The sequence below is a fragment of the Ursus americanus genome, chromosome 1 (genome assembly GCF_024610735.1).
Source record: "Ursus americanus isolate L20-20 chromosome 1, mUrsAme1.1.p, whole genome shotgun sequence".
Classification (NCBI taxonomy): Eukaryota; Metazoa; Chordata; class Mammalia; order Carnivora; family Ursidae; genus Ursus; species Ursus americanus.
Window position 1 is genome coordinate 15,009,063 of NC_142127.1, and position 14,786 is coordinate 15,023,848.

At 34.5% G+C, this 14,786-nt stretch overlaps 1 protein-coding gene across 1 annotated transcript in view; it reads left to right on the forward strand.

Moving 5' to 3' along the window:
- The window catches only part of SLC35F5 (solute carrier family 35 member F5), a 38,071-nt gene that overhangs the window by 16,209 nt on the left and 7,076 nt on the right, over positions 1–14,786 (forward strand). Inside the window, exons 9-13 of the mRNA XM_045804066.2 lie at positions 419–506; positions 3,471–3,535; positions 5,752–5,856; positions 9,046–9,205; positions 13,429–13,519. Of these exons, the coding sequence (XP_045660022.1) occupies positions 419–506; positions 3,471–3,535; positions 5,752–5,856; positions 9,046–9,205; positions 13,429–13,519 (509 nt within the window). The remainder of the gene's footprint in view (positions 1–418; positions 507–3,470; positions 3,536–5,751; positions 5,857–9,045; positions 9,206–13,428; positions 13,520–14,786) is intronic.

The window sequence follows — 14,786 nt, forward strand, 5'->3', positions numbered from 1 at the left end:
TTTGATTATTTTATGGTATTTTTTTTATGTAACATATTGAGGTTTTATAGGCTGGTTCTTTGTATTGTAGTCATTCCTTTCACATATTCTTTCTGAAGATCTTTTTCTAGACCCTTTGGCTAAATGTAATTGCTTATTTCAGAACCATAATTTACCCTATGAAAGATGTTTTATTTTAAAAATTGAATCACCTTCCAAATCTGGGAGAGGAAGAGTATTTTTGAAGCTATAAAAATAACTTGAGCACACATGCTTGATTATGATGAGGTCATAATGTTACTCTGAGTGTTCAATTTCACTGTCTTATTAGTTTAAAGTAAACGGGGCTGTACTTAATCTGTGTTATTAAAATAAGCATGGTTTAGTTTAAAGGCTGTTTTTGACAGTATTTAAACTGATGTATCTTTTTTCCTTGTAGGACTTTTTACCTTAATTCTTGCTGCAATGTTTCCAAGTAACAGTGGAGATAGATTTACTCTTTCTAAACTATTAGCTGTAATTTTAAGGTAAGAATATAGCATAATAGTTAGTTAATTCTGCTTAAAAATATGATGTTTAAAAAATTTCTGGTAGTGACATAGGATAGTTTATATTATAGTATACCGTATAGGCAGAGAAAGATGAGGATAAAAGAAGGTTTTATATGGCAGCATGCTACTCAGCCTGTGTCACATCCTTAACTAGTTTTCTAAATGTTCCTGGGGAGAGTAACTGGAGGGAAGGACACCAAGGCAGCTTTGGCTCCCATTCATGGGAGGACAGATGGTATATAATACTATGTATTGTACCGATGCTTACATTTAAGTTAATGTGGTAACTTAATCCTCATTACCTCCCAAGTTCCTATTTCCTTTTCCTAAAACAAGTTCCCTTTTTGGTTTTGATTTTGGGTTTTACTTCTACTTTTGGAAGTCAAACATGCAGTCTTTTCTGATGACTCCGCCTCAAGTGATCTTTCAGTTATGTTCTGTATAAATCATTTGGCAACTTTGCATTACTGTATAGCATCAGTATTGTCAATAACTGTATTTAAGTCTTTTATTTTTATGTGACTTTGTGTATGTTTGTCTTGTCTTTTCTGTGGATTTTAAACCTTTAAAGGCCAAGGCCTTGTTTTATCCTTACTTGTGCCACCAACAGTCTAGCCTAGGGCTTTGCTTACCAGCAGTACTCAAAAAAGATGTGTCAGCTTAATAAAGCTGTTGTTTTTTACAGAAAAAAAATCAGAAATCAGAGAAGGTAGTAGAATGATTTAATGGAGTGAGTAATGTTTCTTAGCTGTCAGAACTGGGTTTGAATTAGAGCTTTGTTCTTTGTTTCTGTCAGTCCCCTTAAACTCTCTGAGAGGGTTTCTTAGGTGAGAAAATGATGATAGCATCTACTTTCCAACCTTGTTTTAAAGTTTGGAGGGAATATATATATAAAATGATTGTCATGGGGACTGAGGTACTCTTATTATGATGGGTTTTTCCTTGATAGATATAACCATGGTAGTTTCCAAGGATAGGCAGGTTGACCAACTAATTTACTATTTAGATTTTATGGCCCCTAGAAGTTTATTATATTGCATGATTGACTAATTGTTTTAGCCAAACATATTTTTGTATTGGGGAAATCCTATATATTTGTACTGGAGAAGTAAACGAGGCTTTATTCAACTTTATTCAAAATTCATGCTAATTTTTAACTTTTCTCTGTACTATATTAATAAAGTTTTGAAAAAGAAGGAAATAGATATAAAATGTTGAACGTGGTAAGTATTTTGACAAAGCCCATTAGAGTAGATCTAGAACAGGGGTCAGTAGACTATGGTGAGCTAGCTTCTTCCTATTTTTGTAAATAAAGCTTTATTGGAATATAGCCGCTCCTATTTGTTAGCAAACTGTCTATGGCTACTTACGCACCGTAATGACAGTTCAGTTGCAACAGAGACTATATGGTCTGCAAGCCTAAAATATTTACTGTTTGTTCCTTTAAGGAAGTTTTCTTGACCTGTGGTCTAGAAAAATTATTACTTAGAATTTTTTTGTGTATTTATTACATGTTCTTAATACTGTATTGAACATTGTTTTATACTTTGTTTTGAAATAACCTTACACATCAGTTTCTGAGGTTATAAAAAGAATTTGACATAGCAACAATCTTGAAGGAAGTCTTCTGATAAGCTAAAAAGTCTCACTTCAGTCAAGAGACAAAAAAGAGGGTACCCGCCATCTAAACTATCTGGAATTCAGTCCTGCCTCCATCATTACTAGTTTTGCGATTTCTTGCCTCTCTGTGTCACAGTTTCTTGCTTCTCTGTGTCACAGTTTCCTCACCTGTAAGTTGGGAATACTAGTAAGATTTGTCTGAAAGGATTCTTATGAGGATTAAATGAGTTAAAACTTTAAAAGTGCTTGAAAAAGTGTCTGATGTATAATAGGTGCTCAATGTATTTAGTCATTGTGATTATTATTATCTAAATGGAATTGAAACCTCTAGTTTTTACTATGTTGTGGGTGGTCAATAAATAATAGCTGAATTTAAACAACAGAAAATTGTAATATTTAATTGAGAGACATGAATACTTAATGTAACTAGATTTGACTTATATAATTCCATAAGGAAAAAATATTTTTTTAATATTCCTCTCTCGTGTCACTTAGCTTTTTGGATCAGTAGGTGAAAGAATTAGACTGGCTTTTAAAAAAAGTTAACACTATTTTATCTGCTTTGAAAATATGTACAATTACAAGATGCATAGGAATAGACAGTATAAGCTCTCTGAGAACAGGAACCACATCTCTTTTGTTTGCTGCTGTAACACAGTGCTTAGCTCAATAAATAATAACTTAAAAATTTTTTTTCAATAGATAACAGTTGAGTGAATGAATGATCTCTGATTTCTCTACATTTTTAATTCAGTGTTTTTTCATCCATTAATTAATCATTTAAACATTTAAGGATAGTTTTGCTAATCTAGGTTTTACTCGTAGGCAAGAGTTAGTGCTATTGCTAGGTTTGTATGGATATACTGTATGTGTATCTTCAGAAAAAACGTTTGGAAGAGGGCTGACAAGTTGGCAACTTCGTTAACTGGAAAGTAGTAGGTAGCACAGGAGGTAAAAATGCTTCCCTAGAAGCAGACTGGCTGAGTTTCAGTCCCAGCTGTGTGATCGTGGTCAAGGTACTTTGTATGTTTGTGCATTAGTTTTCTCAGGTGTAAAATGGTAATGGTGGTAACAATAATACCTTTATTACAAGGTAATATGTACATTTCGTGAGAATTAAATGATTACAAGTATAGCACTTAAACTGCCCTGTTAATATTGTTAGATATTATTAATTAAATCACTAAATTCTTTGACAGTTGTAGTTTTGCCCAGTTTTGAGAGTAGTCTAGATCACTTGTAAATAATTTTTATCTTTATTATTAGCCCTTTCTCAGGAGTTTATTGTTTTGCTCATCAGTAATCCTATTATTCCCGTAGCATTGGAGGTGTTGTGCTGGTAAACTTGTCAGGGTCTGAGAAATCTGCTGGAAGAGATACAATAGGTAAGTATGTGACTCTGCATTCTTTCTGTTAAGAGTATACCAGAAAGTTTTGTGCGTGTCATTATTTGTGTCCTTGCATGCGTGTGCACACACACACACAGGGTGGGCACTAATGGGTTCTTTTTTCAACTTTTCCTTTGGAAATAATGTAAAAAATTTCAAAAATAGTTCACAGAATTCTCATATAGCCTTCACTCAGTTTCTTCGCTAACTATGTACATAACTGCAGTATAATTATAAAAGTCAGGAATTAACATTGATTATTTTATTTATATATTCATATATATATATATATATATATATATATATATATATATATATATATATATATATAGTTTTTTATTTTTTTTTTAGAGAGGGAGAGAGATGGGGCCTGGGGAGGGACAGAGGGAGAGAAAGAGAGAGAGAGACTCTTAAGCAGCCTTCATGCCCAGTGCTGAGTCCCATGTGGGCTCAATTTCACAACCCTAAGATCCTGACCTGAGCCGAAATCGAGTTGCCGTTTAACCGACTGAGCGACCCAGGCACCCCAACATTGATTATAATTAAATTATCTAGTCTATATGTATAACCTTTTCAAATCTCACCATTTTCCCCACTAATGTTGTTTTTCTGGTGCAGTATCACTTGTTGCATTTAGTTTTCATATCTCCTTAGCTTCCTTTAATCTGGAACTGTCCCCCAGTCTCTGTTGTTGTTGTTGATGGTGGTGGTCTTTTTATATAACCTTAACACTTTTGAAGGATACTGTCTAGTTGTTTTGTGGAATGTTCTCACTTTTGGTCTGTCTGATACTTCCTTATGGTTAAATTTATGTTGTGTATTTTTGGTAAGAATGCCATGGAAGTAATATTAGAAGTGTCCTGATCAACACATCATATCAGAAGGCGCATGATGTTGTCCCGTTCCTAGTGACTAGTTAATTTTAAGGTGGTGTCTGCCAGGTTGCTCCAGTGTAAAGTTACTAATTTTTTTCTTTCTAAGTAATAAGCATCTTGTGGGGAAATACTTTGAGACTGCAAATACCCTGTTTCTGTTATACTTGCACCCACTAATTTTGTGATTCACTCATGCGTCTTGCCTGAAACATTTACTGCTATGGTGAACACTCAGTTGTGATCCATTGTTTAGGTTAAACAAAAACAAAGACAATCAACCCAGCTTAAAGGCTTCCGTCTGGATACTTTGTTTAGATATTTAAAGTTGATTGAATGGAAAGGTGCTTTCTAAACTATCCCTGGTCACTGCCCAGTGAGCCATGCCTTGAACTGTATCACCTTTCTCACCCAGAGAGCTTTGTGTATGTAAAACAACACATGTATTTGTTACGTATGTGTGAGATTTTACTGATAGGCTTTCTTTTTGCTTTTTACAAATGTTTTAAAATAATTTTAAAAAATAGATTTAATAAAACATTGGACTTTTGGATAATTAAAGTATTAAATGTGGTCACTTGGCAGACAGCACATTAATTTAGCTGTTTTTAAAGGCGTACTGAAATGTTTTTGAGAATGAGTTAATACATTAAGAAAATCAGTATTGATTATGCCTATACTACAAGCTCCATATTATGTTAGATATTTTAGAACATTAGAAAGTATAAGTAATGTGTTTGCAGTTTTCAGGGAGTTCTTGATTTTAATCATTATTTGAGATTTATAAAATGAAACTACTAAAGAATAATACTGTATTTAACCATGTAATATTACATGATCTGAAATAGAAGATGAGGATGGAAATTCAGTGGAGGAAGAGGACGCTTTGTGGCAGAAGGGTGAACTTTAACTGGGCCTTGAAGATGGTAGTGGAATATATAATAGAGATGATAGGTCACAGTGGGGAGGACTGTATAAGCAGTGGCTTAGAGATGGAAAGAAACATTGTTATGCCAGACAGTGTCAGGTGCCAAATTGTTTATTTGGGGGAAAATATGAAGTAGCATTTCAAAATTTTTAAAAAAAGTGTTACTTATGTGAGTTTTAATATTATAACATGCATGTTTGGCTAGATCATTGGATGTTTTTGCACGTGTTTGTTCACTCTTTAAACTTCTTCCTATACTCCTGGAGAACATGGAAGGGGGTGGGATCTACTTTTATCTTTTCATATTTGTGTATTTCTTGAAATCACATCTGACACATTGTCAGATTTTAAATAAGTGTGTGTTGAATGAGTTAATGAACAAATGCATTAACTTATTATGTTAATTTTTACAGGTTCTATTTGGTCTCTCGTTGGAGCCATGCTCTATGCTGTCTATATTGTTATGATTAAGAGAAAAGTAGACAGAGAAGATAAGTTGGATATTCCAATGTTCTTTGGTAAGAGTATGTTTACCTCTGATGCTGCTTTCTTTGAATGACTAACTTAGGGTTTTGGTTTTGGAGGGAATAAGGAAGGAAGCCTTTCTCTCCTTCTCCATATGATTCTTTAAAACCATCACATTTTAAAGATTTTGAAGTCCAGTCTCAGTGTTTTTCTCATACTTTGCCCTGCATGATTATGCATCTAGGATGGAATGCTGGTTTCCCCAGTGCAAGGCAAAGAAAGAAATTCCTCCTAATACCATTCATGTCTTTAGCCTGTGAATCAGATATTTTCTTCACTGATATGACAGAATTATGCTATCATAAACATTTGAGAGTATGCCTGTTGTATTACACATTTTGCTTTTTTTAAATTGTTAGAAGCATAGGACTGGAGAAACTGCTCCCAACTGATACGTATAATACTATTCTTGTCTATGTGCTGTTCATTAAAACTCACGGGCTATTGAAAGGCTTTCCATTTTCACTCTAAGATATAGACTCTTTTATGATATAGGTTTTCAAATTACCCAATTGTAGTTTTTGGCATCAGTTCTTAATTTTGGTAAATAAAATACCTAATAAGATTTATAAGCTCTTCCTTGCCTCATATCAACTCACTAAAAAACTTATGCTCTCTGTTGGATATCTGTAGATGTCTTCCAAAAGATAACCTAAGTATCAATAAATAAAAAAGCCTGGTGATGAAAGTTCAAAGTATAGTTATAGGGAATCAGGAGACCAGGAATATGGCTGTTCTAATTTCATTTATTTCATACTCATCTGCAAAATGAGGAAATTGGACTAGATGAGTAGCTTTCAGAGTGATCTGCAGAGGATCCTGGGAAGGGTGGGAGGAGGTGGAGTTGCGTGCGTGGTTCTGGTTCTTGGAGTCCTTTGCTGCTTCAGCTGGAACAGCTCTGTTTTGTTGGGCTTTTGCATTGTAATTTAATTTGTAGAAAAGATTCTTCTGCTAAAAAAAGTTTGAATATCTTCACTTAAAGATTAACAGAAACAAAACATTTGGAAAGCTACCCAGACCAAGTGATCACTCAAGTACGGAATTCAATAAATATATCTTAAATATGAAGGTAATTTTAGTGATGTCTTATTTTAGAGTCATAGAAAATTCCACTTGGAATGGAACAAAATACTACATTTTTTGAGTGTTTTTTTTAAGATTGGCAATTTTCCGGAAATACTATTTAATTTACTATTATTACGGTATACACAGACATGTAACTTGATTGGTCTTCTTCATGTATAATATAACACAGTATTGATTTGACCTGGGCTTTACAATAGGCAGGACTAGAAAAGAAATTAGAATTGGGTTGTATAGGGTTCTTCAGGCATGGGGATATGAGCAGAGCATAACAGGGAACAGTGTGTAGATCTGTGTGATTGTACTGGAGGCTAATTTAGGGAAGGACAGGAGGATATGCAGGCTACATTCTGGAGGATCTGGAGAATAGGTGGAAGCAATTGGGACCTTTGTCTTTAGGTCCCAAGGTGGTTAATTTACGTGAGATTCCATAGACTTGATATAGTTCAGGGACCCCAAATTAGATTTGGTTTTTGGTAATGCCAAATTCTGTGTTTTAATTACAACTTTTTAATGTTGTGTAAGCTTTTCAGGTCATGAGTCCTTTCTGTATGTCTCATTTTATTGGTTTTTATTTTTATCACTAGATGTCTTAAATTGGGTATCCTAGAAGCAGGATATGAGACAGGGATTTGTTATGGATGATTGATTTATTGAGGGGTGCTCCGCAGGGGAAACTGACAAGAGACTAAGAAAAGCACTATAGAGAAGGGGAAAGAACCATGTGGGCTCATGTATAATTGAGGTTTGGCCCAGTTCATGGCATGTCGGGGGGCAGGAGGTGGGAGGGTGGTGAAGGAGCAGGTAATGTCTAGGTACTGCTCAGAGACCTTCTGGCCTTGAGCCGTTAGGATTTCAGCCATGAGAGTGGCCTTGAGCATCCTTCACGGATTAGGTGTAGCCTGTTAAGGGTGTGGGCTGCTCAGGGTGGGAACTTCATGGGAAAGGCAAGCTTGTTTGCTCTGCAAGACAGTTCTTCAGAGACGGTGGGTGGCTGGCTATGAGTCTTTAGCGGCAGATAGAGAGTGGATGCTCCAGTCCTGTTAGGATTGAAGTAGGCATCCTAAATCTGGTTTATTATTTAGCAACAAATATAAAATATATATTTACTGCAATTTAACTTTCTTTTAAGAATGCTCTATAGTTACCTAATGGATCTCATAGTAGATCTATGGCATTTAATTATAGGAAGTACAATAAAAATTGTAAGTTTTTCCTTTATACTCTTTGTATTCACATGTAGTAATATGTAAACTTACATTTCTTTAATAATAATAGCAGCTACCTTTACTAACTTTTTATGCCAGGTACTATGCTATATTTTATAAGTGTCTCATCTAATTTTCCCAGTAACCTAGTTAAATATGATTTTACAGTTATAGATTGGAGAACAGGCTTAAAAGAGGTTTTGCCTCTTGTATAAGGTTTACAGTGCTAGTGAATGGTGGAGCTGGGATTGGAACTCAGGGCAGTCAGACTGCAGAGTACACACTTTAGACCACTAAATGTTACAGCCTTCCTTTACAGGTAGTCAGTCTGCACTTAGTTCATATGTTGAGCTATTTGTGTATGTATGTTATCTCACCAACTAGCTTATGAGAGCCTGGAGGGCAAGAACCAAGAATGTATCTGATTTGGAAACTTCCTCCATTATTCTTAGCAATACCACAGGCGCTTTAAACATAAACATGAGTTGAATCAGAGAGCAGACTGTCTACTTCCTCATATTTAATTTAGGCTGCATATCCATACACACAGATATACCAGTTTTGTTTTTTTTTTAAGTTTGAAGACACTGGCTTATTAGTAGCTAAGGTTAACAACTTTTCTTTTTGAATTAAGTGGTTTATTCCATGGTAGTTGCTCCGTGCAGTGTGAGTAGTGGAACCTTGCAGACTCAGTGACCACCAGTTGCTAGTACAGTTTTTTCCGATGTTGAGCTGTCTGTACGTCTGACTGAAAGAAACTGAAGTTCCAGTAAAGGAAACCTGTTGGAGCCCTTTGTGCAAAATCTGATGTTTTCTAATTATAGAGTTATAAGCTTGAAAAATTTAAATAAATCTCAATTACTAACTGTTGTCTCTTTTATACATATTTAGGTTTTGTAGGTCTGTTTAATCTGCTGCTCTTATGGCCAGGTTTCTTTTTACTTCATTATACTGGATTTGAGGACTTTGAGTTTCCCAATAAAGTAGTATTAATGTGCATTATCATTAATGGCCTTATTGGAACAGTTCTCTCAGAGTTCCTGTGGTTGTGGTATGTACTATTTATTACCCTATGATTTATTAGATACCAGTTCATGGACTTTTGGATAGTTGAAGCATTTATATTTCTTCTGTCTTCTGATGGTTCCTCCTATGCACCTTCCCACCCTACACACTTCACACTTACATAAAGTAACCCCACTAGAGCAGGAACTTTGTGTTTTAACTTCTGTGCACTGATTGTATAGAGTAATACCTTATACATAGAAGGAGCTCAATAAATATTTGTTGAAAATAAATATTTAAATGAATAGATGCATATAAATGATCTAAATTTGTAGAAGTGTTTTAAAAGTAGAATGTTATATGAATGAAAGGTGTCATTATCTAATGGAGGTTTATATTCTAAATATAAATAACATGAGTTCTCAGTGAGAATAGGGGACTTAAGAGACTTTGGAATGTTTGGTTGTTCATAGACTTTTTTTTGTTTTGTTTATTCTTAGGACTTTACATATAAGTGAGCCAGATACGTAACCCTAAACCCTGATTAATTTGAGATGTTAACGTGCTTTGAAATGTTATATCAAATATGTTGATATGTGGTAATGATCCTAACATAGTTTGAAGACAGTATCATGGTGGAATTTAAGAAATCTTTCAAATACAGAGCTTGATACTTAGTCATGTTTCTATCTAATAGGAACTGAAAAAAACCCCACAAATTGTACTTAAACTCCTAAATGGATTTTATGATATGCCAATTAAGACTACTGACTAGTTTTCCCTTGCAAAAGACTGAGACAAAAGTAGCCTTTTCCATGAAGACATCTTTAATGCTCTTCCTGTACTTTTCCCCCCTCCTCAATTAAGGAAATTTCTGTTTTCTTGATATTCTTCCATACTTACTCCCTTTCATGTAATACTTAAAGATGCACTTTATTTTTTAGTTAATTTATGTACTTAAATTCCTTTGCTGATCAAAAACTCTTTGATATCAGAATCCATTTACTCATTCATTCTTCTCTTTTGTTATGTATATTTTAGATGTTCAGTTTTTTTAAGCAAAGAGAGTTACATATTTTATTTTCTATATTAATATATATCATATACTCTCTGCCCTATTTCTTCTTTACTATCAATTGTATTTCTTTTGTTCTCTCACGTCTCTTGCCTCTTTCTACTCTTGGTTTTGAACAGATAGAACTGCTTACTACTAGTTTTTTGATTGAACTCTGTTGAATCATGAGGAATTGTTGATATTCAACCATTATTACTACAGTTGAATTATGTACTCACTGTATTTTAAAATAGGTCCATGTTTTCTAGGAATTTTAGTTTAAATTAAACAATTTCAAAGCAAATTAATATATTTGAAAGCAATTATTAAATTTTTCTTTGGATGTTAGACTAGAGAAGGGTTTAGTATGATGCTTATTACATTATTCCATTAAGACTCATAGTAAACACAGACTGTGTCACTGCAAATATTAAAATACTCATTCTTTATTGAGAGCTTCAGTTTTAATTAAACATACAGTGGAGAGTTTTATTATGTTTAGCAGAATTTAATGTAGGCTTTAGGGGATGATCAAGTAGGAGTTGTGACATGTAATCTCTATATGTGAGCTTTTTTAGTTTGCTCCCTGGAAAACTTTACGTTTAAAAAATAATGACATGTTTTGGAATTTTTTTAATTTAACCTCTTTAGAATGAAAAGAATAATATGTAACAAAAATATGCAAAACGGTATACAATGAAAAGGAAATCCTCTCTTTCACTCTAAATCTCCGTTCCTTTTTCCCAGAGGCAACCATTATTAACTTCTAAACCTTCTACCAAATTTTCTATACATGAAGAAGTGTGTATCAGCCTCCTAATCCACCCCCAATTTGTCTTGTTTTTAACACACAAATGGGAACATACTATGGATATTGTTTTGTAATTGCTTTTTTTTTTTTTTTTTTTTTTTTTTTTACCGATTGCTTTTTAAATCTTTACATATCAGCACTTAGGTTCAATTCCTTTTTCAAAGCTTGTGAAGTGTTATAGAATATTATGTTCCAATCCATTGTGTGATGTACCAGGTAGAATATAATGTATTTTACCCATTCCTTGTTGATAGACATTTTAAAATTCCAGTCCTTTGCTTTGTAAATAAAATAGCATTGAATATTCTCCTATAAATCGTCGCATGTATATGTAAGTGTTCTGTAGGATAAATGCCTGTAAGAGAAAAAGACTGAGTCAGTCCTATGGACTTTAGATTTTGATAGAGATTTGCATATCATTCCCCATGGAGGGAACACAATTTATATTCCCAACTGTGTATATGAGTATGTATTGTTGAATAGTTAAATTGGACACTCACGGTCCTATATTATGATAAAAGCTGTTTATCTTTACCTAGGATGGATTTTTTAGGACTCAAGAAGGTTTATTTTTCAGATATACTTTGACACTCAAGTGATTAAGAGTACTAATGGTAACAGCTCAGTAGCAGTAAATCAGTCAGTAATGAAACAAACATATCCCTTAAATTCTGGGTGTTCTTGGCAACAAAACAAGTGTAAGAAACATATCTCTATATATTTTACAACTTTTTAAATCATAAGAAAATACACATTTAAATCAGAAGTCATAATCTGTATGTAGGATGATTCCCTTCTTTTTGTGGGGGGGATCAGGGTTATTGTATGTTTAACTATAAATAGAACAGGAAACTTCAGCATACATAATCCAAGTGCTGAGTAGTAAACTACATAGTTCAAAGTGTGGTTGTGAGCTTTTTTTAAAATAAATTAAAGATGTGTACTTGTCACTCATTGTTTATTTTTAAAAAATTGAGGTGCACTATTAAGCCCATATACTGTACCATGTGTATAGATATTGAATGATACCACCTAGTTCTCTGTCTCAGCACTTCCTAAAGTGTGTCCTTGAAATGATAATAGATGACAAAATGATTCAACCATCAGCTAAATTGAGAAAAGCTGGTATAAGTCAAATAGTTTTCTTTTTAATACTTTGTTTCAGACTCTTCATGATTGTACTTTGTGCTATAAATCTCTAAGAACATATGCCACATTAAAAAAAAAAATCTGACCTCCTGAACTGCCTTTTCACAGAGCAGCTCATGTGTAGTAGGAACCACTAGTGCTTGAGTTCTCTTTACTGCACTGATAAGAACTAATGATACAGCCTGTGTTGAATATGTTGAGTGACACTTTATCAAGAGATAGGCTCTTTTATTGCAGGATGGTATTATTCTATCATACACTGAGCTAGAATTTACTAGTCTAGAATTTCCATGGGTCTGTAGTCCTAATTATATACATTATGGTTTTTTCTTGCTTATAACTTTTCTCTTTTTTCCTTTCTTTTCTTTTCTTTTCTTTTTTTCTTTTCTCTTCTCCTCTTCTCTTTCTCTTTCTCTTCTCTTCTTTTTTCTTTTCTTTCTACCTCTGCCTGCAATGTGGGGCTCAAACTCATGACCCTGAGAACAAGAATGTCATGCTCTATCAACTGAGCCAGCCAGGCACCCTGTTTTCTTTTTATACACCCAAATTATTAGTCTGTATAAATGGCTTGTCTGTTTGGTATAATGCTTCCTTCATTTTTTTCTTTCAACTAAATAAAATTATGTGCAGAGTGATATTTCAAAATTTGATACCGACATTGATAGTTCAAGGTGAAAATAAAATGAAGAACTTAGGTTTTGGTTAGGACAATTGCTAGAAAAAAGGAAAACAAGAAGGAAGTATCCTTAAAAAATTTTCAGTTCAATGCTAGGCCAAACCAAAAGAGCAACACAGATCTGAAGACTATTTTAGTTTTCATGAGGGTGAGATATTTTTGCTTTGGTGAGAGACTCACAAGTTAGCTTACCACTTTCTTAAAAGTCTGTGTTGTGAAGTATTGTCCTGCAATTTAATAAAGCTATTTTCTTTGTTGGCTAAGTATCATCACAAAACTATAAGAACTCTTCTGACAGTTTTATAAAAAAATGTTAATGAAATGGAAGCTGTACATCCAGAGTTGAATAATATCTGTAAGCAAATCTTGAAAATAGCGTAAAGTATTTGAAAATTTTATTCTAATATGTTTGGATTTTTAATATTTGAGGGTAAACTTTAAGAATCATCCTAGTTGCTTTATTGTGTCTCAGTCTGTCCTAAGCTTTTGTCTTTACTCTTGATCTTTCATGCCTGTGTTTTCTTTGGTTGTTTTACTTTTTTAATATGGAAATGTATATTTTCTTTTTTTCCTTTTTAGGGGCTGCTTTCTTACCTCATCGTTGATAGGCACACTTGCACTAAGCCTTACAATACCTCTGTCCATAATAGCTGACATGTGTATGCAAAAGGTAAGGCAAATTTTATTAGGTATTTTAGATGAATTTTTTTTGAGACAGCGTGTGAGAGAGAGCATGAGTGGGGGAGAGGGGCAAAGGGAGAGAGCATCTCAAGCAGACTCCCCGGTGAAAGTGGAGCCCCATGTGGGGCTCAGTCTCACGACCCTGAGACATCATGACCTGAGCTGAAATCAAAAGTCAGACACTTAACTGAGTCACCCAGGCTCCCCTATTTTAGGTGAATTTTAAAAATAGAGATAATGAAAGGGCATGTGATTAAATTATAAGCAGTATAACCATGAATAATAGTTGACGCCTGCTCTGCCTCTCTAAGGTACTTTGCTATATAGAGATATAAGAATTACCAAAGAAATGGATAATGTCTTACATTTTTAGCTTTTCTTTTCTTTTTTCTTTTTCCTTAATTTCTAAGTTAAGGACAGTATCTTTATATGTAGTTCTCCATTTTCGGAGCTGATTATTCCACATTTCATTGGTAAGTCAGTGGTATAGAAAAGGGGATCAGAAATATTTTATTATGTAAGTAGTGGTGTTTTGATTTTTTTTTTTTAAAGATTTTATTTATTTGACAGAGTGAGAGACAGCCAGCAAGAGAGGGAATACAAGCAGGGGGAGTGGGAGAGGAAGAAGCAGGCTCCCAGCGGAGGAGCCTGACGTGGGGCTTGATCCCAGAACTCCGGGATCACGCCCTGAGCCGAAGGCAGACGCTTAACGACTGAGCCACCCCGGCACCCCAGTGGTGTTTTGATTTTTAAAGATACATTCTGAAGATTCCTTAACACTGTGGTACTGTTATAGATAAGAGCAACATAGGAATAATGTTTCTCAGCAAATGCTCACTTCTATCTGGAATCAGGAGGGCAGGTGCTCCGTCCCTCTTCTATGATGTCCTGGTCTGGATGCAGGGATTTTAATGATAATCGTTGGCAGTGATAACATCGCAGAAAAGAGAATCCCTCCCCTCCCACCCAGCCTGAAGGGAGAAGTTTCTTTAGTGCATCTGGGGGTAACAGGGAGAAAAGAGACATGCCATATGTACACTAATAAAAAATGTAGTGTAGCCATTTATCACTCAGTTCAAAGTTTACAAACTTTTTTTTTTGAGAGAGAAAGAGTACGAGCAGGGACGGGCAGAGGGAGAGAGAGAGTCTTAAGCAGGCTCCATGCCCAGCTGGAGCCTGACGCAGGGCTTGATCTCAACAGGGGGCTCAGTGACACAACCCTGAGATCATGATCTGAGCCAAAAACAAGAGTCGTA